Here is a 22,896-nt window from a genome sequence, read left to right on the forward strand (position 1 = left end):
CTCCATATGACTGATCTATGTAAGTGTATGAATCAATAATCAACAGCAGGTAATCCTAGGCAATATACGGCTTTCTTGGTAAATTAGCATGTAATTATTTATGGTAACATCTCGTTATCTTAAATTGCTTCTCACTCATCATTATCACACATCATAACAACAACAATTAATGTGATAAAAAGCAACGATAATGATAACAATAATGAAGAATATTGATAAAAGAATCAAAGTTATAATTACAGTGTTAACATTTGTTTCATCATTCTACATCTACTTATGATAAGAGGAAGAATAGAGATGATATTAACAACAGTGAGAAGTCTCGTAGCATCAGTAAATACCAGAGGTGGTTCATATGCTACACAGGGAACGATCTAGCGGGAAGGTATTACAGCTGATAACAAAAACTCACCAAGGCTGTGACCCTCTCCCTCACTCTCACACACCCGACGCCCCTACACAGTCCCGTCCTGGCCAACCTCCTCCCTGCTATATAAGGCAGCTGGATGAAGCAGGACATCACAGTTCACGCAGCTTCGCTGTTAACTGAACATTGGCAAGTCGTCCCCTCCTATACCATTCTTTACCATGAAGTGTGTAAGTATAGATGCGCTAACATTAGTAGTAGGTATAATCTTATGAAGTACATCAGATCCTTAAGGGGATACAAAGCAGCAAAATCCGTGATATCATTTCTATTCTTGTAAACCAGTTCTATTCAAAAAGTATAAGTGTCTCAACGTTTCTACGAAATATCTTATCGCTCATACTTAAGATCAAGTTGCACGTTTTCTCATCAGATATAAGTATATATACAAAGATACTCATGTATAACTTTAAAAGACATAACCTTTATTCGACAAAATTTTTCTTTTAACTATACTTAGCACAAGATACTATAGAGGTCAATAATCACCATCAAACTGATGATAGAAAGGACTTTTTTGATGCCTATGTTTATCTATTCGTTCACTAACTCATTCATCTACTTAGTTACTAGCTTTGATATGTAAGGAAACTGCTTTCATCATCATGAATGACAGCTACTGAGCTGTGACAATAGTGTACAAAACCTGAGAGAATGAGATTTACAGTTTATGGTTGTATGTACAGCTACTGAGCTGTGACAATAGTGTACAAAACCTGAGAGAATGAGATTTACAGTTTATGGTTGTATGTACAGCTACTGAGCTGTGACAATAGTGTACAAAACCTGAGAGAATGAGATTTACAGTTTATGGTTGTATGTACAGCTGGTGCTGCTGGCGCTGGTTGGTCTGGCGAGCTGCCGCACCGTACTTCCCGGAGGGGACAACGCCCGTGACGTCACCATCACATACACGTGAGTATCACATATGATTTGACCTTTCATGAATATTATCTGAGTTCAATTTTACAGATTCTTTTCCCCATGGTTACCAAAAGATAAAGAATAAAGATTACCTGATTAACATTCATGGGCTGTATTCAATGTTTCAGTTGATAAGTTCATTAGAATAAGCAAATCTGCAAATAACGATGTTTTCAAATACATTTCACACACCTTGCACATCCACACGATAGATCGCATATATGCAGTCACGGGCTGCTAGATGTGTGCCAGTAATGGCACCCCGAGAACACACACACCTGAACTGTGCCAATAATGGCACCCAGAGACCGGACTGTCTTTGACAAGAGCCAAAACGAGGCCAAGATTTTACTATCACACACACACACACACAGACACACACACACACACACACACACACACACACACACACACACACACACACGTGTGTATATATATCGGTAAATGTAGGAGATTTTTTTGAGGAATGTGTGTGTTGTGTGGGGTAAAGTGGTCTTCCATATTATAATGGTTAGTGTCTCTTAACATTATTTACTAGTAATTTTCATCTAAAATCGAACCTTGAGCGCAGGATTCGGCCAACGCCAAACTTAGTCGTTCATCCCTTCCTCAGGCGTTGGTCGGTAAACTGGGTATCCGGCTTAGGCCGAGTTGTGTGCTGTTTGTGACTGCTATTTGATCACTAATGCGTTACGGGGGGAGAGAGTTACACACACGTGATGCCCATTGTTTATATGTATCATGTCTGTACTTCGATACACGTTTTCAACATTCATAATCCTAAGACTGAGACTCGAAGCTAGATATCCACTATCAACCAGTCCCGAAAGGCCGGATGATAATCTAGGTTAGATGTAAGCTGGCTGCCACGCCCAAGATTCGAACCCATGATGGTTCGAGACCTGGACTTCCTGTGCTGACTCATGGTCTCTAGCGTCATCCACTACAGTAAACTTCCCCGTAACACACAAATAGTAATCACGCAAAGCACGCATGACCACATGAAGAAGTTCACACCAAAAATAACTTAAAAAGTTTACACACACCACACATATGTTTTTCATATATATATATATATATATATATATATATATATATATATATATATATATATATATATATATATATATATATATATATATATATATATATATATACCTTTGTTTGCTCATAGTTATACAGACAACAATGGGAAGGAAGTGGAGATGGAGATAGAAGCAGATCAGCTGAACCTAGGACTTCTGAAGCCTGCTCCTGCACCAGCTGCCTTGAAGAAGCCTGCTCCTGCACCACCTGCCTTGAAGAAGGCTGCTCCTGCACCACCTGCCTTGAAGAAGGCTGCTCCTGCACCCACCTTGAAGAGGGCTATCCCGGCACCAGCTCCCACTCCTGCTCCAGTTGCCCAGCCTCAACTTGTCCAACTGGTAGCCATCCCTGCCCCTCAACCTCAAGTCATCACTCATTACATTGCTATTGACGATGATGATATCTTGATCCTCGAGCCAGCTACTCCCGTTGCTCCTCAGCCCCTTCCTGCCGCCCCCAAGGCAGCTGCTCCCGTTGCTCCTCAGCCCCTTCCTGCCGCCCCCAAGGCAGCTGCTCCCGTTGCTCCTCAGCCCCTTCCTGCCGCCCCCAAGGCAGCCGCTCCCGTTGCTCCTCAGCCCCTTCCTGCCGCCCCCAAGCCAGTTGCTCCTGCCACCCAGGACTCTGATGACAGCGACGAAAAATAAACATGTAACAAATTATGATCTCCCTCCATTTGTCATCTCTATAAGTTCATTTTATCATGTTAATATATCAATAAAGATATATGTCTCCTAAAAATCTTGGTCAATAAATCCTTTTGTAGTTTTGTACTTACATAAATGTCGCAACATGGACAAATCTCATAACGTTTAGTTATGAGATTTGTAATAGAACATACAAACCTCCAACAGCCAGGATCGAACCTGGCTATGTGGTCTGTTCGGGAACAACCGATAAACCCCGTTGCTCACCATTGTGAGACGAAGGGTATTCGAGTACTTAGTATTTCGAATAGTTGTTTCCTATTATACAGTCCCTTAGCCTAGCGGTTAGCATGCCTTCCTCTTGCACAAGGGGTCCCAGGTTCGATCCTGGCTGCTGGAGGTTTGTATGATATATATATATATATATATATATATATAAATATATATGTATATATATATATATATATATATATATATATATATATAAATATATATGTATATATATATATATATATATATATATATATATATATATATATATATATATATTACCTATTCATAATTACTCCCATGAGCAATTGCTATGAAAGAGTCCTAGCGTTGAAGTTTACCCAAGCGAAAGCGTTAGTGGAGTTTCCGAAGTCCAGTGCCATCGAGATCTTGCGCTCCTCAATGCTGTGTTAAATGAAGGTTAGGAGGCTGACAATGCTGTGAGTGGTGCATGAAGACTTCAACTTCCCATGCTGAGGGTCTGCTGAATCAGCAATGTCAGTATAGGCCCAGCTATACACAGGACTTTCACAAATTAGATTTGGGATTGGAGTGATGGAAATAGGGCGCTAGCTATCAAGAGACTCTAGTTTAGTGGATTTGGCCAGCGGAGTGATGTATATTGTTTTCCAAGGTGTGAGACATCTAGATTGTTTGAATTAAGCATTAATCATGAAGGCTAGTGGTTCAGCTAACCATGGGAGAATTCCTTGTATAGTTTCACTTGAGGATCTATGGATGTGGTTGAGTATTTGGTTATAAGGCGCTTAATGCGCTTAGCTACTCGATATTCGTTGAATTTGTTTTGGGGAAGATGGAGAAGGTTGGTATGCTGGGACAGAGCTGATGTCAACTTGTAGAAATCGTTGGCAAATATTGGCTAAGTGGCTAACTTGATGTACGGCCTCAACATTGCTAAAGTGATATCCACAGGGCAAGGCAGAGAGCCTAGCTTACCACACCTAGTTCATTTCTTTATTCCATCATACCCCTGAGCGATCCTGGCTTGCTCCAGATGCTATACGTTGCTTGGGTAATTAGCCCTCTTCGCAGCTCGTACTCCATGTTGCATTTCGTTGAAAAGTTGCTTATAGAGGTCGCTGTTGTGAATGTTGAACACACCATTTCTCTGATGCACAAGTCACTTGATGGGGTGGGTGATCGAGGGAGCGTCAGACGCGAGTACTGTAATAGTGCCCTTAGGACAGAAGTGCTGATACGCCTGACTGCAGGTTTAATGATACTTCGCACATGATTGCAGCATCTTCACAGGTCTCCTCAGACTGTGTATACGTGTGTGTGTGTGTGTGTGTGTGTGTGTGTGTGTGTGTGTGTGTGATTGTGTGTGTGTGTGTGTGTGTGTATGCTCATATGTTTTATGTACATGTGCGTTTTCCTTATCTATTGTTTTCAAGACGTTTGTGTTATTTATAGAAATACAAGAATACAGATATAAGGAATACTAGTTTTCTTCCTGGATCTAAATCAATTGTTGTACGGTAGCAAGAAACTTCCCTGCCGTTATTCCCTATCTATTCAAAGCCCTTGTACAGGAGATGTTCATGCAATACACAGCCAAAACTGCAGCATAGTTGATCACCAGACTTTATCAAAGTGATCCTCAAGGGTAAAGTCAGCAGTGAAAATATAAGTACCACGTAAACAGATCGCTTCATGTACACTCACAAGTTTCCTTTCTTTATCAAGACTTCATAGTGCAGTGTATTTTTCTGGTTTCCTCTTTATTTCTCTCTTTTTCAAACTACATTCACATCATCATAATCAGAAGACTATTTCACCAACAGCAATGTCGAACTGAGGGTACAAACAATTTTGGCTACACACATTGATTTACCAATCATGCAGTTGAAATTGCCTTCACAACTCGCAAGTGAATTTTCATGTCTCTACTTAAGCATGCTTTTTGAAACACCATGTGACTGGTTTATGTAAGTGCACTAGTTTATGATTTGCAGCTATTAACACTAAGGCTACATACGGTTATCGTTTGTACATAAGCTTATGATACTTTAAGGATATATTTCAGAAATTCATTATGCTTATCACACACCATAGCAGTAACAGAAACAAGAACAAATGCAACCAAAACGATAAAAAAGAATGAAAATAATGAAAAGTTCTATAATGCCAATGACATCAATATTATTCATTTTATCATACTAAGTTTATGTCTGATAAAAGAAGTGATAAAATAATATCAACAAGAATGATAAGAGAGATAGCAGCAGTAAGTATCAAGAGGTCATATACCACATCGGGACAAATGGAACGCGAAAGTATTAAGTACCTGACGAGAAAAACTTGCCAAGGCTATGACCCACCTGCCCACTTTGACATTCCAACGTCCCTACATTGTTCCGTCTTTGCCACCCTCCTTGCTAGTATATAAGGCAGCAGGAAGAAGTGGGGCATCAGTTGAAGCAGCTTCGCTGTTAACTGAACATTACTAAGACGTCCCCTCCACTTCCATTCATTAACCATGAAGTGTGTAAGTATATCTAAGTCGGTATCAGTCAATAAGTAAGATCCTAGGAATTCATGAGATCCTTCTGGTAAAATGAAGTGTGAAGTTCCGCGATATCAAACTCTGATCTTGTAACCAAAAAAATTTTCCTCCAAAAATATATGTATTTCAGCGTTTCTATGAAATATCAAAATCGCTTACGCCTTAGGTCATTATACACGCTTGCTAATCAGTTATCAGCATTAAATACAACAATACTCTTCATTATCTATCACTTCAATTGATGAAAAGATTATGTATCATATACTCGCCAACGTTTCTTATTTCAATGCGACAAGATAATGTAAAATCAATATCCTCCATTAGATTCAATTTTAGAATGTCTTTATTGGCTTTCATTGTCATTCATCTATTCATTCACTCTTTCATTTATTTTCTCACATATTGAGTCTTGATTTTCATGAGGAACTCTTCATTCATTATGAATGACAGCTACTGAGCTGTGACAATAGTGTACAAAACCTGAGAGAATGAGATTTACAGTTTATGGTTGTATGTACAGCTACTGAGCTGTGACAATAGTGTACAAAACCTGAGAGAATGAGATTTACAGTTTATGGTTGTATGTACAGCTACTGAGCTGTGACAATAGTGTACAAAACCTGAGAGAATGAGATTTACAGTTTATGGTTGTATGTACAGCTGGTGCTGCTGGCGCTGGTTGGTCTGGCGAGCTGCCGCACCGTACTTCTAGGAGGGGACAATGACAGTGACGTCACCATCACATACACGTAAGCATGAGTTATGTTTTGTCCTATCAAAGATGATATCTGAGCTCAGTTTTGCAGATCATTTCCAATAACAATATATATCCCTGGGGATAGGGGAGAAAGAATACTTCCCACGTATTCCCTGCGCGTCGTAGAAGGCGACTAAAAGGGGAGGGAGCTGAAGGCTGGAAATCCTCTCCTCTCTTTTTTTTTTTTTTTGCTTTTCCAAAAGAAGGAGCATAGAAGGGGGCCAGGTGAGGATATTCCCTCAAAGGCCCAGTTGTCTGTTCTTAACGCTACCTCACTAACGCGGGAGATGGCGAATAGTATAAAACATATATATATATATATATATATATATATATATATATATATATATATATATATATATATATATATATATATATATATATATACATACATATATATATATATATATATATATTCTCCCCTATCCCCAGTTATACAGATAAGAATGGGAAGGAAGTGGAGATGGAGATAGAAGCGGATCGGCTGGACCTAGGACTTCAGAAGGCTGCTCCTACGCTACCCATCTCGAAGATGGCTGCTCCTGCACCAGCTGCCTTGAAGAAGCCTGCTCCTGCACCAGCTGCCTTGAAGAAGGCTGCTCCTGCACCCACCTTCAAGAGGGCTATCCCGGCACCAGCTCCCGCTCCTGCTCCAGTTGCCCAGCCTCAACTTGTCCAACTGGCAGCCATCCCTGCCCCTCAACCTCAAGTCATCACCCGGTACATTGTTGTTGACGATGATGATATCATGATCCTCGAGCCAGCTACTCCCGTTGCTCCTCAGCCCCTTCCTGCCTCCCCCAAGGCAGCTGCTCCCGTTGCTCCTCAGCCCCTTCCTGCCGCCCCCAAGGCAGCTGCTCCCGCTGCTCCTCAGCCCCTTCCTGCCGCTCCCAAGCCAGTCAGTCCTGTTGCTCCTGCTACCCAGGACTCTGATGAAAGCGACGAAAAATAAACTTCGTAAAAAACTATGATTTTCTCACATTCGTCATCTCTATAAATTCATTCTATCGTGATAATATATCAATAAAGATGTATTTCTTCTCATGTTCATGGTTGATAAATCCCTTTGTAGTTTTGTAGTGATGTATAAGTCTTAGTAAAGACAAATCTCACTACGTTTTGCTTACTGCTAATGAAAACTTCTTTGATGAGATTCTTCCGCTAGTGATACGATTACGCCAAATCGAGTTGGCATACCTCTAGGAATTTCAAAATACTCAGATGACTTTCCAACCAGTACCTGAAAATCCAGCATCTTTTCCAGTGTCCTACGGGGAACAGTGTCAAATGTTTTCTTGCAGTCCAGAAACACAAATCAGCCATCCATTTTCTTTCTCTAAACCAGAACTGATTCCGTGATACAATTCTGACTAATTTGTTACACATGATCTTTTGTATCTGAACTCATTTTCATTTCCACAGTCTGATTCTTCTTTGCAAACAATCATATACTTTCTGACTATCTTTCCAGACTTCTTTACAGGCAACACGCTCGTAAGAGATAGTGGTCTGTATCACATTCTGCGTAATTTTACGACTCATTCCTTGGGAACAAGCAAAACATTTGATCTCTTCCTCTCCTTTGGTACTGCAACCATTTCCATCATTTTTTTTGTTACACTTTTGCATGGTGCCTGTCAGGTGTTGCCGCGAAATACTTGAGTAGACATGGAGAAACATCATCAGGACTATGTGCCTTATATGACCCAAGGTCTTTACAGTTTCAATGTTTTGATCGTGTATCTCCTTCCCCCAACGTTCTCTTCCTCATTCCATCTTTTGACGTTGACGTTCTGGTGTCCTGCAGTCTGAGTACATGAATACACTTTTAAAATTATCACTTAACTCATAATATATTTTCCTGTCGTTGTCAGTCATTCTTTCTTTCTGTTCCCTTCAACTAATGAGCTGATCTTTCACAGTCAGTTCACTCCTGTGAAACGCTTTTAGATTTCCACCTGACTTTTCCACATTAGATTTTTTCAAAGCATTTCTTCTCCTTCCATCTTATCTTGTTAAACTCATTCCTTGCTCTTATACTTTCCATTGCTGGTTGGTTGTTTGAACACCCATACACTCCCCATAGCATATCGCTATACTCCCTTACTTTAATCGCCTTCCATTAACCTACCCTTTACTTTTTATAGCTTTCCTGCTATGTTGTCAAAGATATCTATGTACCTTACACTTCATTACTAAACCCTCCATAACAGTCCTTTCATCTAACACTGAAATTCCATTTTCAGTTTATGTTCTTTGAATATGAGTACTTTTCACTTTTAAAGTTATGTTCTTTGAAGTGTTTTTTTTTTTGACGTTTGTCTGTTTGATTTTCGCTAGCCTCTGAATCATACTTGAACACTATGTGATCACTTTTACCTACAGAAAACATCTAGTATCAATGTTGCAACAGCCCCTTAAATTCCAGTGCTATCTTTATGTAGAAAGCTTCCTAGGGACACTCAAATTGTGTGTGTGTGTGTGTGTGTGTGTGTGTGTGTGTGTGTGTGTGTGTGTGTGTGTGTGTGTGTGCGTGTGTGTGTGTGTGTGTGTGTGCGAGCTATGTCTGTGTGTACATCTTTTGTGTGTGGGCATTTCCTTTGTTTGTATCTGTTGATGCCTTTGTGTTATTTACTGAAACACAGAGATAAAAGAAATACTAGTTTTCATGAGTTTTAACCAGAAGCAATAAAGTTCTCTCCAGTTATTTCTCATCTACTTAAAGCCCTTGGGCCGGAAATGTTTATCTGGCCGTTTTGCGAAGTTGATCCACTTATAAAAAACAAGTGATCACTAGACTTTACTAAAGTAGCCCTTAAGGATTATCTTTGATGAAATACGTCAAGTTTCAGGACATACGATACTGCTGTACAGAACTGACCCCCAAGGCCAAGATGGCTAGTACTTTTATAAACACTCGCAAGTGATTGATGTCATGATAAGTCACTAATTGATTCGCAATTAAAACTTTACAAAGATAAACTTCGGCTGAGCAAATCTGTTATCTAACCGAAATGAATGATTATGACAACCCTCCAACACCTTGACTGTTATCTCTGATATCAGTACCTGCGTTATCTTTCATTTCTTGCATTTTCCTCTGCACTATGCATAAAATACCCTACCTGTAAATCACACTCTCACGTTTGTGAATCCAAATTTTCCTAAAATTCTTTATGCAGTGTCGCTGTTGACTCAAATCGCCGGAACGTCCTTACCTAAGATACTAAACAATTCAAAGATACACAGGTTCCAAAAGACACTTCAAGACTGACCGTCATTAAACAAACATAAAAAAAGAAATCATTTCACACAAGGCAATGAGTTTTCCGTAAAGTTCTCCCCCCAAAATACATACAATGCGATAGCTAGGATTGTGTGACGTTAAGATTCTAATGAACTCAGCACTGATGTATTTAGAACAGACAACATTCTCCTCACATAACTGATCTATGTAAATATATGAATTAATGATCACCAGCTATCAACCTGAGGCAATGTACGGTCATCATTGGTACATTAGCATATAATCATCTATGGAAATATCTCGATGTCTTACTATGCTTCTGACTCATCATTATCACACATTATAACTATAACAAATAAAGAGATAAAGGCTAACGATGATAATGACAATAATGAGGACTACTGATAAAAGGTTTTATAATGATATCTACATTGTTAACATTTATTCCAACATGATACATTTACTTATGATAGGAGAAAGAATAGGGATGACATTAACAACAGTGAGAAGTCTCGTAGCATCAGTAAATACCAGAGGTTCATCATATGCTACACAGGGAACGATCTAGCGGGAAGGTATTACAGCTGATAACAAAAACTCACCAAGGCTGTCCCGTCCTGGCCAGCCTCCTCCCTGCTATATAAGCCAGCTGGATGAGGCAGGACATCACAGTTCACACAGCTTCGCTGTTAACTGAACATTGGCAAGTCGTCCCCTCCTATACCATTCTTTACCATGAAGTGTGTAAGTATAGATACGTCAGCGTTAGCTAGCAGGTATAATGAAGTATATAAGATCTTTTCATTGGATGTGAAGTTTCGTGATATCATTTCTCTTCTCTTAATCTCACGAATTTTCCCCCAGGAGGATAAATACTTCAGCGTTTCTATAAAACGTCTGATCGTTCTGCCTAATGTCAATATACACGCATGCTAATCCCTTGTCAACATTAGAGATAACAGCGCTCCTCATTATGTATCATATCAATTTCATGTGCTGACAATATCTGTGCACAAAAATATGTGTCATTTGCTCACCAAGTTCATCTTATTCTCACTTTTTTTACAATGGTTTTGCAAAAAAAAAATAATATAAACGTCAATATTCCCCATTAAATTCATAATCAACAGATTTTTAAAAGGTTGTAATTACCTTTAATGTATTGATCTACCTTTTTACTCATTTACTCATTTATCTATTTTTGATAAACATGAAATATTCCTCATTCATCATGAATGACAGCTATTGAGCTGTGACAATAGTGTACAAAACCTGAGAGAATGAGATTTACAGTTTATGGTTGTATGTACAGCTACTGAGCTGTGACAATAGTGTACAAAACCTGAGAGAATGAGATTTACAGTTTATGGTTGTATGTACAGCTACTGAGCTGTGACAATAGTGTACAAAACCTGAGAGAATGAGATTTACAGTTTATGGTTGTATGTACAGCTACTGAGCTGTGACAATAGTGTACAAAACCTGAGAGAATGAGATTTACAGTTTATGGTTGTATGTACAGCTGGTGCTGCTGGCGCTGGTTGGTCTGGCGAGCTGCCGCACCGTACTTCTAGGAGGGGACAACGCCCGTGACGTCACCATCACATACACGTAAGATTTATTAACAATTCTGGTCTTACGTTAACATTATCCGAGTTCAGTGTCACATATTTTCAAGATCGAAAAATAGTACTATTCATGAACTGTATTCAAAATTTGAGTACGTAAGCACGATAGAATAAACGCAGCTGCAAATAGGGATGTTTCCATATGCTGATTTCACAACCCACACATCTCAAATTCACCTTAAAGATCACACACACACACACACACACACACACACACACATATATATATATATATATATATATATATATATATATATATATATATATATATATATATTTCCTTAAAGTTATACAGATAAGAATGGGAAGGAAGTGGAGATGGAGATAGAAGCGGATCGGCTGGACCTAGGACTTCAGAAGGCTGCTCTACCATTACCCGCTTTGAAGAAGCCTGCTCCTGCACCACCCACCTTGAAGAAGCCTGCTCCTGCACCAGCTGCCTTGAAGAAGGCTGCTCCTGCACCAGCTGCCTTGAAGAAGGCTGCTCCTGCACCAGCTGCCTTGAAGAAGGCTGCTCCTGCACCCACCTTCAAGAGGGCTATCCCGGCACCAGCTCCCGCTCCTGCTCCAGTTGCCCAGCCTCAACTTGTCCAACTGGCAGCCATCCCTGCCCCTCAACCTCTAGTCATCACCCGGTACATTGTTGTTGACGATGATGATATCATGATCCTCGAGCCAGCTACTCCCGCTGCTCCTCAGCCCCTTCCTGCCGCCCCCAAGGCAGCCGCTCCCGTTGCTCCTCAGCCCCTTCCTGCCGCCCCAAAGGCAGCCGCTCCCGTTGCTCCTGCCACTCAGGACTCTGATGACAGCGACGAAAAATAAGAATGCCCAAACAGATTATCATGTTCTTACATTTGTCATCTAATGAATTCATTTTGTCACGTTAATATATCAATAAAGATGTATATCTCCTCATATTCATGGTTAATAAATCCTTTTGTGAAAGTCTCGCAACAGACAAAGTTTATTAAGGTTATTGATAATTCCATAGTTTTGAACACTGGCTGCAATAATGATAAAACAAGATATATCATGAACTTTGTTCAGCTGCATAAGTGAGGAAAGGATATTAGGGTATATAAGTCCGCAATAAAGTTTTGTGCATTAAACAGTCAAAAAAATATGATATCAACGAAATAAGCTATGTAGGTTTGGTTTCCAAAATGAAATTTGAGAAAATCATCGTCACTCTACGATGCTCAGTTTTTATTCCGCTTGGATACTTTGTTCTATTTGGCTGTTCAACTTAGCAAAAGCATAGTATATATCAGGGTACAGTAGTAACAGCCTGATTTTTTGACTGAGAACACAGTGCTATTAAATACACCTAGACGACCCTTTTCCCTTCCAGATTGTAGTCATATCGTAGCATTTCACTGTGTCCCATGGCCATTTCTCCCTCTTGCTAGAAACAAACTTCATGAACCTAAGTTCTTCAGTGAAATGCAACAATCCTAATTCTATATTTCTCTTACGATCTTGGCATCATCTGCAGATGTATCAAGTTATGAATCTTATCCTTCCAGAAAATCATTATAATTGATCAAGAATAGCATCGGGTACTATGACTTATCCCTGTGGCGCACCACTAATAACTCCAACCCCCTGAGATGATTTTTCATAAACTGAAGGAGTCCTCCCTTCATCATTTCCTGGAAATTCTGCTTCTTACCAATTTCTTACGTGGAACGGTGTCAATGTCTTCTGGCTGTCCAAAAATCCAAAACAACCAACTATCCCCTTCCTCTAACCAAGTACTCACTCTGTCATACAGTTCTAGCTGAGTTTTTACACGCTATATCTGCCTCTGAGGTCAGGTTTATTTCCACAGGAAGTTTTCCTTTTTTGGAAGTAGTCGTCCATTTCCTCTCTGATTACAGGGAGTTTTACAGACTACACATTCGTCAGAGATGGTGAACTGTGATACAGTGGAAAAATTTCTGGTTTCATTCTTCTTGAACAATCGAGACATTTGCTGTCTTCCTCTACCATGGCGTTACAACCTCATCCAACATATTTTTGAACACTTTAGAAAGTTGCCCATCAAGCGTTGTTGCACAATGCTTTAGCAGACATAGCGAAATGTCATGAGAACAATGTGCGTCATATGAATCAAGACACATAGCATACGTATGTGTGTGGGTGGCTTCAGTTTTTTGTAAGTCCTAGTTTCCCCCTCCTCCCATCCCCATTCCAGCTATTGATTTTGGAGTTAATTGTCCTTCAGGATGAACACACTTTTGAAGTCAAGTTCCTTATATTTTTGCAATTTCAGCAACTTTTTCTTTTGATTCTCTTAACTAATTAGCTGATCTGTAACCGACAGTTTACTCCTGATAACTCTGTGAAACATTGTTAGAGTTCCACTTGCCTTTTCCACGTCATATCTTTCAAATCATCTCTTCTGCAACCACCTTATCTTGTTATATTCACACCTGCTCTCTTATACTATCGAATACTATATAACTGTTCTAATACCTTTATCTTTCCAATAATACAAACTACACTCTTCTGTTTTCTATTGTTATTCATTAAGCCATCTCTCTTTTTCTCCTTTATCACTGCCAAACGTACCCAAAGAAATTTCTAAGACTTCTGTACTTTTCACTTCTATATCTCCTCTTTAAGTTTGGCTTCATCTCTGATCTTTTTTCTCTAAACCTCGTAATCAACTACAAGCACGTAGTATAACTTTTATCTGAGTAGAGCATCTTATCATTATATATAATGATAACATCTAGTGTTTATGGTGCATCAGGGCCTCTTGACTTGCGTGTTTAAGATATGTTCACGCAGGAAATCATCCAGTGGGCATTCAAATTGTGTATGTGTGTGTGTGTGTGTGTGTGTGTGTGTGTGTGTGTGTGTGTGTGTGTGTGTGTGTGTGTGTGTGTTTCTTAATTGTGATTCTTTCATACCTTTGAGTTGTTTGTGGAAATACAGCGATGTTAGTTGTGTTCTTCCTGTACCTTATCAGTTTCAGTACAGCAGCAGCGAACTTTCTCCCAATTATTCCTTATCTGTTTTATAGCTACTGCACGAGAGATGTTCAATTTGCAAATCACAGCTAAATACAAACTACGGAAGATCACCAAACTTTACTAAAGTGCTCCTCCAAGATTATTTCAGAACTAAGTTCATGCCAAGTGCCAATGAAACAGATCACTTTATATGTGCATCCATTTTTGTTTTACTTACAGTTTTACGAGAAGAACATCTTACCAATATCCCTTTTCTTATCACATTGTATCGTCATCATTTCAAGCGGCGAAACATTTCACCAACAGCAGTGTCGAGCTTCGAGTACACGAACCATGTCGATCTTCAAGCTTTGATGGTCTCTCGAGTGAACGTTCTCAACGTGTCTGATAATGCTAGGTTTCTGAGACTCAGATAACTGATCACACAGCTTCAAAATGGTGCTTCACTAACTTGATAAGCTTGAGACCATCTGACGGACGTTGCCATGAAACTTAGCTGAAGGTCTTGACGTTTATCGTGGAAAAGGAAATGACATATTATCAGACGGCCATAAGGACCGAGTCTTCTATGAAGTAAAGGTTAAGAGGTGGTGCGTGTTCAAGTATGACGCTGAGTCACTTAATCATGTATCCCCTGAGAGCTAAATATTATCTCCAGGTAGCGAGGAAATCTTGTACAAAATCTCAGAACGTTGTCCTTCCTGGAGGTCATATACGATGCTGCCCTAAGGGCAAGTTCACTAAGGCCACGGGTGCTTGCTGGTACTTCGTAAAACAGTGTTATATAGCCGATGTGGTCATACTGTGAGATCTATGGATAGAAATTAGTCTTTACTTGACCTGTAATGTGAGTTGTTTAGTTGTGTTGCTACCAAGATCATAAAAGTATGTTGACGCACACATTGACAGTATTCTCCTGGTAATCCCTTCTCTCTCTCTCTCTCTCTCTCTCTCTCTCTCTCTCTCTCTCTCTCTCTCTCTCTCTCTCTCTCTCTTTCTCGTCTATCCCATGCACTTTCTCTCCTTATAGAGTTATCCTTACCTCCAAATCCCACTCCTGCCTTTGGGTGCCTGGATGACCGTATAATTGCCATGTATCATTTTGGTCTTAACTAAGTTCACTGACACGCTCAACCAAGGCCAGTTATTTAATTACAATCTTCTAATTTACTCCAGTTAAGAGATAAATAGCTTCCACGGCAATAGGTCTTTTTTCTCTTAATGAACCTACACAAGGTGATGGTTTTTCTACATATCCCAAACAAAAAAGATGCAGAAAAACTGCAAAACACAGTTCAAATAAGGACGCAGCAGTGAGGAATTTACATCCTCGATTAGAATAGGTTCACCAGTACTGAACATACAATAACCAACACATTCTCAATATCATAAGTTTAGGTAAGTAGGAATTTGATAACTAGCAGCTATGAACACGAGGACAACACATGGTAATCAGTCCTAATTCATGAAGTAATGATTCGTGAGACTATTTCAGTAGTTCATGACGTAGTTGTCACGTAATAAATAACAGAAAAAATATAAAAGATGGCAATAACAACAGCAATGCTAAAAGTTATTTATCATATATTTGATAAAGATGATCATATCGGTATCATTACTGATATACTGCGGATTTTACGTACTATGATAAAGTAGAAGAAGGAAAAACATGATGATGCTGATAACAGCGATATAACAGCAGCAAATACCAAGAGTTCACATAACTCACTGGGGCTGATGAAACGGGAATTACATCGATAACTACAAAAACTTACCAAGGAAATGACCCACCTGCTGCCCCTCACACTCCTACGACCCTAACACAATCCAATCTTTGCCACCCTCCCTACTGGTATATAAGGAAGGTGGAAGGCGTTGGACATCAGTTGACGCAGCTAACCTGTTCACTGAACATTACTAAGACGTCCCCTCCTCTGAAATTCTCTAACATGAAGTGTGTAAGTATATCCCCATCAATACAAGTCGGGAATTTTATCTAATGATATTCCTATCAATTGTAAAATCTATAACTTTCTTTTCTCATTTTGTCTGCCTTAAAAGATTTCCCATCAGAAACAAAATTAAATCAGTTTTCTTATGGAATATCAAATTATTCAAGGCAGAGGTCACTATACATGCTTACTAATGAGCTGTCAAAGACAAAGAGGTTCGAAATAATGTATCGTCTCAAGTGAATACGTTTATAGCTACCAGTGATAAAAAGATATATAGTTGCTTATCTTTTAGGTAGCAGTTTATGCAATATATATATATATATATATATATATATATATATATATATATATATATATATATATATATATATATATATATATATATATATATATATATATATATATATATATATATATATATATATATATATATATATATATATATATATATATATATATATATATATAACATACAAACTTCTAACAGCCAAGATCGAGCCCGGGTCTCCTGTGTAACATGCGGGAGCGCTACTGCTAGGCTATGATCACAGGGGCGATCATAGCCTAGCGGTAGCGCTCCCGCCTGTTACACAGGAGTCCCGGGTTCGATCCTGGCTGTTGGAGGTTTGTATGTTCTATGAAAATGCGCGTTGTCATGCACTTTGTTTGCATATGTATATAATCATTATGAGTGACTGCTACTAAGCTGTGACAATAGTGTACAAAACCTGAGAGAATGAGATTTACAGTTTATGGTTGTATGTACAGCTACTGAGCTGTGACAATAGTGTACAAAACCTGAGAGAATGAGATTTACAGTTTATGGTTGTATGTACAGCTACTGAGCTGTGACAATAGTGTACAAAACCTGAGAGAATGAGATTTACAGTTTATGGTTGTATGTACAGCTACTGAGCTGTGACAATAGTGTACAAAACCTGAGAGAATGAGATTTACAGTTTATGGTTGTATGTACAGCTGGTGCTGCTGGCGCTGGTTGGTCTGGCGAGCTGCCGCACCGTACTTCCCGGAGGGGACAACGCCCGTGACGTCACCATCACATACACGTGAGTATCAGTTATATTCTTTTCTCTATTAAGAAACAATTTCCAGGTTACAGTTTATAGAATTATTTCTCACTGAGCAAATATAAACTTTGTATACATGAAATGTATACTTCGAAAGATTCTTCATTAGAATGACAGCAAACAACGGCAAATCGAAAAGCATATATATATATATATATATATATATATATATATATATATATATATATATATATATATATATATACCTTTGTTTGCTTATAGTTATACAGATAACAATGGGGAGGAAGTGGAGATGGAGATAGAAGCAGATCGGCTGAACCTAGGACTTCTGAAGCCTGCTCCTGCACCAGCTGCCTTGAAGAAGCCTGCTCCTGCACCAGCTGCCTTGAAGAAGCCTGCTCCTGCACCACCTGCCTTGAAGAAGGCTGCTCCTGCACCAGCTGCCTTGAAGAAGGCTGCTCCTGCACCCACCTTCAAGAGGGCTATCCCGGCACCAGCTCCCGCTCCTGCTCCAGTTGCCCAACCTCAACTTGTCCAACTGGTAGCCATCCCTGCCCCTCAACCTCAAGTCATCACTCATTACATTGTTGTTGACGATGATGATATCTTGATCCTCGAGCCAGCTACTCCCGTTGCTCCTCAGCCCCTTCCTGCCGCCCCCAAGGCAGCTGCTCCCGTTGCTCCTCAGCCCCTTCCTGCCGCTCCCAAGGCAGCCGCTCCCGCTGCTCCTCAGCCCCTTCCTGCCGCCCCCAAGGCAGCCGCTCCAGCTGCTCCTAAGCCCCTTCCTGCCGCTCCCAAGGCAGCCGCTCCCGTTGCTCCTGCCACCCAGGACTCTGATGAAAGCGACGAAAAATAAACATGTCGCATCATGACATGATTTGCCTACATTTGTCATCTTCATAAGTTCATTTTGTCATGGTCATTTCTCAATAAAAACTAAAATGTCATCTCTATTCATGGTCAATTATTCCTTCTGTAGAGACATAAAACTCTCATCTCCGACGAATGTCGATATGTTTAGCTGGAAAAAAAAGAATATATATATATATATATATATATATATATATATATATATATATATATATATATATATATATATATATATATATATATCATACTTGATTGCTGTTTCCCATGTCAGCGAAGTAGTGCCAGGAAAGCAGACAAAAATGGCCCAATTCGTTCAGTCTCTAGCTGTCATGTATAATGCACCGAAGCCACAGCTCCCTACTGATCTTTCCATGGTTTACCCCAAACGTTTCACACGCCCTGGCTCAGTCCATTGACAACATTTCGACCCCGGTATATCACATCGTTCCAATTTACTCTATTCCTTGCACGGCTTTCACCTTCCTGTACGTTCAGGCCCCGATCGTTCAGTCTTTTCTACTCTATCCTTCCACCTCCAATTTGGTCTCCCGCTTCTCCGTGTTCCCTCCACCTCTGACACATACATCCTCTTTGTCAATCTTTCCTCATTCATTCGCTCCATATACCCAAACCATTTCAACACACCCTCTTCTGCTCTTTCAACCACACTCTTTTTATTACTACACATCTCTCTTACTCTTTCATTGCTCACTCGTTCAAACCACCTCACACCATATATTGCCCTCAAACATTTCATTTCCAACACATATGTTGTGTTCTTACCACAGGGAAATGAAACACGATAAGTTTCCAAGTGCACTTTCGTATAATGATGACATCATCAGGGGAGATACAGGAAAGAAATGTAACCCTGTGGAACTTTCTGGTGAGGTGCGTTTGTACAGTACCATGTAAGAAGTGATAAGTTTTATGTTACGCACACCGGTAAAATCTTTCTGTTAGACTTAAGTAACATAAATATAATATATGAACAGGACAAGAGTCAATTGTTTTGTTTAATCATGTTAAAAATCATGATCATTCTATTGACTGGGGTAAAGCCATCTCTGTTATTAACTCTTGTACCACGAGAAATATCACTGAATCTTCTATTATTAGATACACAAAGAATTGTACCGTTAATATTAATGAAGGTCTATACAAATTACAAATTAGATAGCTTTATTGTAGATAAAATTTGTAAACAGTTCCCATTCTTGTAGACATGATAAATCTTATGATACGCATGTTGCCAGACTTGAACGCACCCGACGTCCACTCGGGTAGTCACTTGTTTACCAAATAGCGTCTTAGCTATGTCTCTTCATTGTAAATCAACTGACTGTTACATGTCTTTCCTGAATCTCTCTGATGATTTGATCATTACACGAAAATGCACCTGGGAACTTATCGTGTTTCATTTCCCTGTGGTAAGGACGGAATTCATTTGATCACGCGCTCAAATGTGATTTCTTCTTATATATATATATATATATATATATATATACATTGGAAAGGATCGCAATTGAGCGAGTGATCAAGTATATTCCTGTGAGTCCACGGGGAAATGAAACACGATAAGTTCCCAAGCGCACTTTCGTGTAAAAATCACATCATCAAGGAAGATACAGGAAATGAATATAACAGTCAGTTGATATATAACGAAGACACGTGTGTGTATGTGTGTGTGTTTGTGTGTGTGTGTGTGTGTGTGTGTGTGTGTGTGTGTGTGTGTGATACAAGTTGTAAAAAGATTTGTCAGTGCTGGAACTTTTTCAGTTTACTTAAAGGATTGATAACCAAAAGTGAAGTAGATATTTACATTTTTATTCGTATATGGCCAAGACAGGATGACCTTATAAAAATTACAAATGGAAGAAAACCATAATTTCTTTCCCTTGTTCTATTTCTCGTCGCTCTCTTCTGAAGAACTCTTGGCGGGTTTTGCAGGAAGAGGATCGATGGTAGCCATCGTCTTGCGGACGCCAGCAAGGGGTTGAGGAGCAAAGGGATTGACTGGCTTACGGACAGCAGGGAGGGATTTAGGAACAACGGGAGCGGCTGCCTTGGGGGCGGCAGGAAGGGGTTTAGGAGCAATGGGACTGGTTGGCTTATGCAAAGCAGCAGCGGGCTGCGAAGCAGCGGGACTTGCTGGCTTGCGCGCGGCAGGAAGGGGCTGAGGAGCAAAGGGATTGACTGGCTTACGGACAGCAGGGAGGGGCTGAGGAGCAGCGGGAGCAGCTGCCTTTGGGACGGCAGGAAGGGGCTGAGGAGCAACGGGGGCGGCTGCCTTGGGGACGGCAGGGAGGGGTTTAGGAGCAAAGGGAGCAGCTGCCCAGGGGAGAGCAGGAAGGGGCTGAGGAGCAAGGGGAGTGGCTGGCCCGAAGATCATGATATCATCATCATCATCATCATCAATAGCAATGTAATGAGTGATGACTTGAGGTTGAGGGGCAGGGATGGCTGCCAGTTGGACAAGTTGAGGCTGGGCAACTGGAGCAGGAGCGGGAGCTGGTGCCGGGATAGCCCTCTTGAAGGTGGGTGCAGGAGCAGCCTTCTTCAAGGCAGCTGGTGCAGGAGCAGGCTTCTTTAAGGCAGCTGGTGCAGGAGCAGGCTTCTTCAAGGCAGCTGGTGCAGGAGCAGGCTTCAGAAGTCCTAGGTTCAGCCGATCTGCTTCTATCTCCATCTCCACTTCCTTCCCATTGTTATCTGTATAACTATAAGATAAAAATTATATATATATATATATATATATATATATATATATATATATATATATATATATGTATATATATATATATATATATATATATATATATATATATATATATATATATATATATATATATATATATATGATTCTAAAGTTCCCCCGTTTGCTGTCATTCTAATGACGAATCATAGAAATATACATTTCATGTGTGCGAAGCTTTTAGTTACACATTAAGAAATAATTCCATGAACCTTACCTGGAAATTGTTTGTTGAAAGAGGAAAAGAATATAACTGATACTCACGTGTATGTGATGGTGACGTCACGGGCGTTGTCCCCTCCGGGAAGTACGGTGCGGCAGCTCGCCAGACCAACCAGCGCCAGCAGCACCAGCTGTACATACAACCATAAACTGTAAATCTCATTCTCTCAGGTTTTGTACACTATTGTCACAGCTCAGTAGCTGTACATACAACCATAAACTGTAAATCTCATTCTCTCAGATTTTGTACACTATTGTCACAGCTCAGTAGCTGTACATACAACCATAAACTGTAAATCTCATTCTCTCAGGTTTTGTACACTATTGTCACAGCTCAGTAGCTGTACATACAACCATAAACTGTAAATCTCATTCTCTCAGGTTTTGTACACTATTGTCACAGCTCAGTAGCTGTACATACAACCATAAACTGTAAATCTCATTCTCTCAGGTTTTGTACACTATTGTCACAGCTCAGTAACAGTCAGTCATGATTCCCGCAGAATTTCATATAATGAGAGGATATCAGTCCGAAAAATGACATACTAAAAAAGCCCATTCGTTTATTATTTGAAGGAGAATATTGAGATGTTATATAATCTGAGATATAAGACGATCTTTTTTCATATAATTTCATTTAGTTTGGGCTACAGATACTTAGAGATATCTACGACTTTATCATAACTGTTTGAAACAAAATGTATATTAATGTTAGTCTTGAGCGATCATATATTTCATAGCAACGGTGAGGTACTTTTACATTTGCTTGAAAATTCTTTTAGTTAGAGATCTAAGCTAGCATTATCAACTTTTAGACTTTCTTTCTCCTAAAGATAACCAATGTATTTCCTAATAATCTACATGATGCCTTCTGTAGAAAACTTGTCACTGAATAACTGAATGATATTGCTAGAGACATACTTACACTCTTCATGGTAAAGAATGGTATAGGAGGGGATGTCTTGGTAATGTTCAGTTAACAGCGAAGCTGCGTCAACTGATGTCCAACGACTTCAACCCTCCTTATATACCAGTAAGGAGGGTGGCAGTGTAGGGGCGTCCGAGTGTGAAAGGGAGTAAGTGGGTCATATTCTTTTTAAGTTTTTGTTATCATCTATGTAATACCTTCCTGTTCCACCGGTCGTCCCAGTAAGGTATATGAACTCATGGTATTTACTGCTGCTACTCTTTTCATTATCATGACTTTCATATACTTTTTATGCTTCTTGTGATCATAATTACGTGAACTACGTATCGTGAATTGCTGACGTTTTTATCTTCAGCAAAATTTGTTATGAATAAACTTCATTACTACTGTTTACATCGTCGCCTTTTATTTCTTCTACTACTTATCATGACATAATAAACGCAATCTATTACCTAGATATTCTATAAATGTTGTAATTCATAGTTGATCACCGAGTATTGTCTAAGTGTTGCTGGCTACAGTAACATAAACTAATGATAAGAAGACTGAGTGTTGTTGATTCGAAATTCATTGCTGCTGAGATTAATGAAATTCATAACTTAACACTATTACTAGTGCCTCTCGACTTT

General features: G+C 39.6%; 5 protein-coding genes across 5 annotated transcripts; 4 read left to right on the top strand and 1 right to left on the bottom strand.

Annotated features, from left to right (window-relative positions):
* The first annotated feature begins 484 nt into the window (after window positions 1–484).
* Window positions 485–3,175, top strand: LOC139761725 (uncharacterized). The gene is made up of 3 exons (XM_071686114.1): window positions 485–597; window positions 1,254–1,342; window positions 2,526–3,175. The coding sequence occupies exons 1-3, from the start codon at window positions 589–591 to the stop codon at window positions 3,079–3,081; spliced, it is 654 nt and encodes a 217-aa protein (XP_071542215.1). The 5' UTR covers window positions 485–588; the 3' UTR covers window positions 3,082–3,175.
* Window positions 3,176–5,768: 2,593 nt separating this feature from the next.
* LOC139761779 (uncharacterized) lies at window positions 5,769–7,677 on the top strand. Its single transcript, XM_071686215.1, has 3 exons — window positions 5,769–5,860; window positions 6,539–6,627; window positions 7,068–7,677. The coding sequence occupies exons 1-3, from the start codon at window positions 5,852–5,854 to the stop codon at window positions 7,585–7,587; spliced, it is 618 nt and encodes a 205-aa protein (XP_071542316.1). The 5' UTR covers window positions 5,769–5,851; the 3' UTR covers window positions 7,588–7,677.
* Window positions 7,678–10,498: 2,821 nt separating this feature from the next.
* LOC139761730 (uncharacterized) lies at window positions 10,499–12,423 on the top strand. The gene is made up of 3 exons (XM_071686131.1): window positions 10,499–10,626; window positions 11,405–11,493; window positions 11,798–12,423. The coding sequence occupies exons 1-3, from the start codon at window positions 10,618–10,620 to the stop codon at window positions 12,330–12,332; spliced, it is 633 nt and encodes a 210-aa protein (XP_071542232.1). The 5' UTR covers window positions 10,499–10,617; the 3' UTR covers window positions 12,333–12,423.
* Window positions 12,424–16,364: 3,941 nt separating this feature from the next.
* LOC139761729 (uncharacterized) lies at window positions 16,365–18,442 on the top strand. Its single transcript, XM_071686130.1, has 3 exons — window positions 16,365–16,449; window positions 17,425–17,513; window positions 17,757–18,442. Exons 1-3 carry the CDS (start codon window positions 16,441–16,443, stop codon window positions 18,349–18,351), a joined length of 693 nt encoding a protein of 230 aa, XP_071542231.1. The 5' UTR covers window positions 16,365–16,440; the 3' UTR covers window positions 18,352–18,442.
* Window positions 18,443–19,938: 1,496 nt separating this feature from the next.
* On the bottom strand, window positions 19,939–22,350 carry LOC139761780 (uncharacterized). The gene is made up of 3 exons (XM_071686216.1): window positions 22,265–22,350; window positions 21,382–21,470; window positions 19,939–21,082 (listed from the first exon to the last, which is right to left on the bottom strand). The coding sequence occupies exons 1-3, from the start codon at window positions 22,271–22,273 to the stop codon at window positions 20,269–20,271; spliced, it is 912 nt and encodes a 303-aa protein (XP_071542317.1). The 5' UTR covers window positions 22,274–22,350; the 3' UTR covers window positions 19,939–20,268.
* Between the last annotated feature and the right edge of the window lie 546 nt (window positions 22,351–22,896).

This window comes from Panulirus ornatus, chromosome 41, assembly GCF_036320965.1.
Source record: "Panulirus ornatus isolate Po-2019 chromosome 41, ASM3632096v1, whole genome shotgun sequence".
Taxonomy (NCBI): domain Eukaryota; kingdom Metazoa; phylum Arthropoda; class Malacostraca; order Decapoda; family Palinuridae; genus Panulirus; species Panulirus ornatus.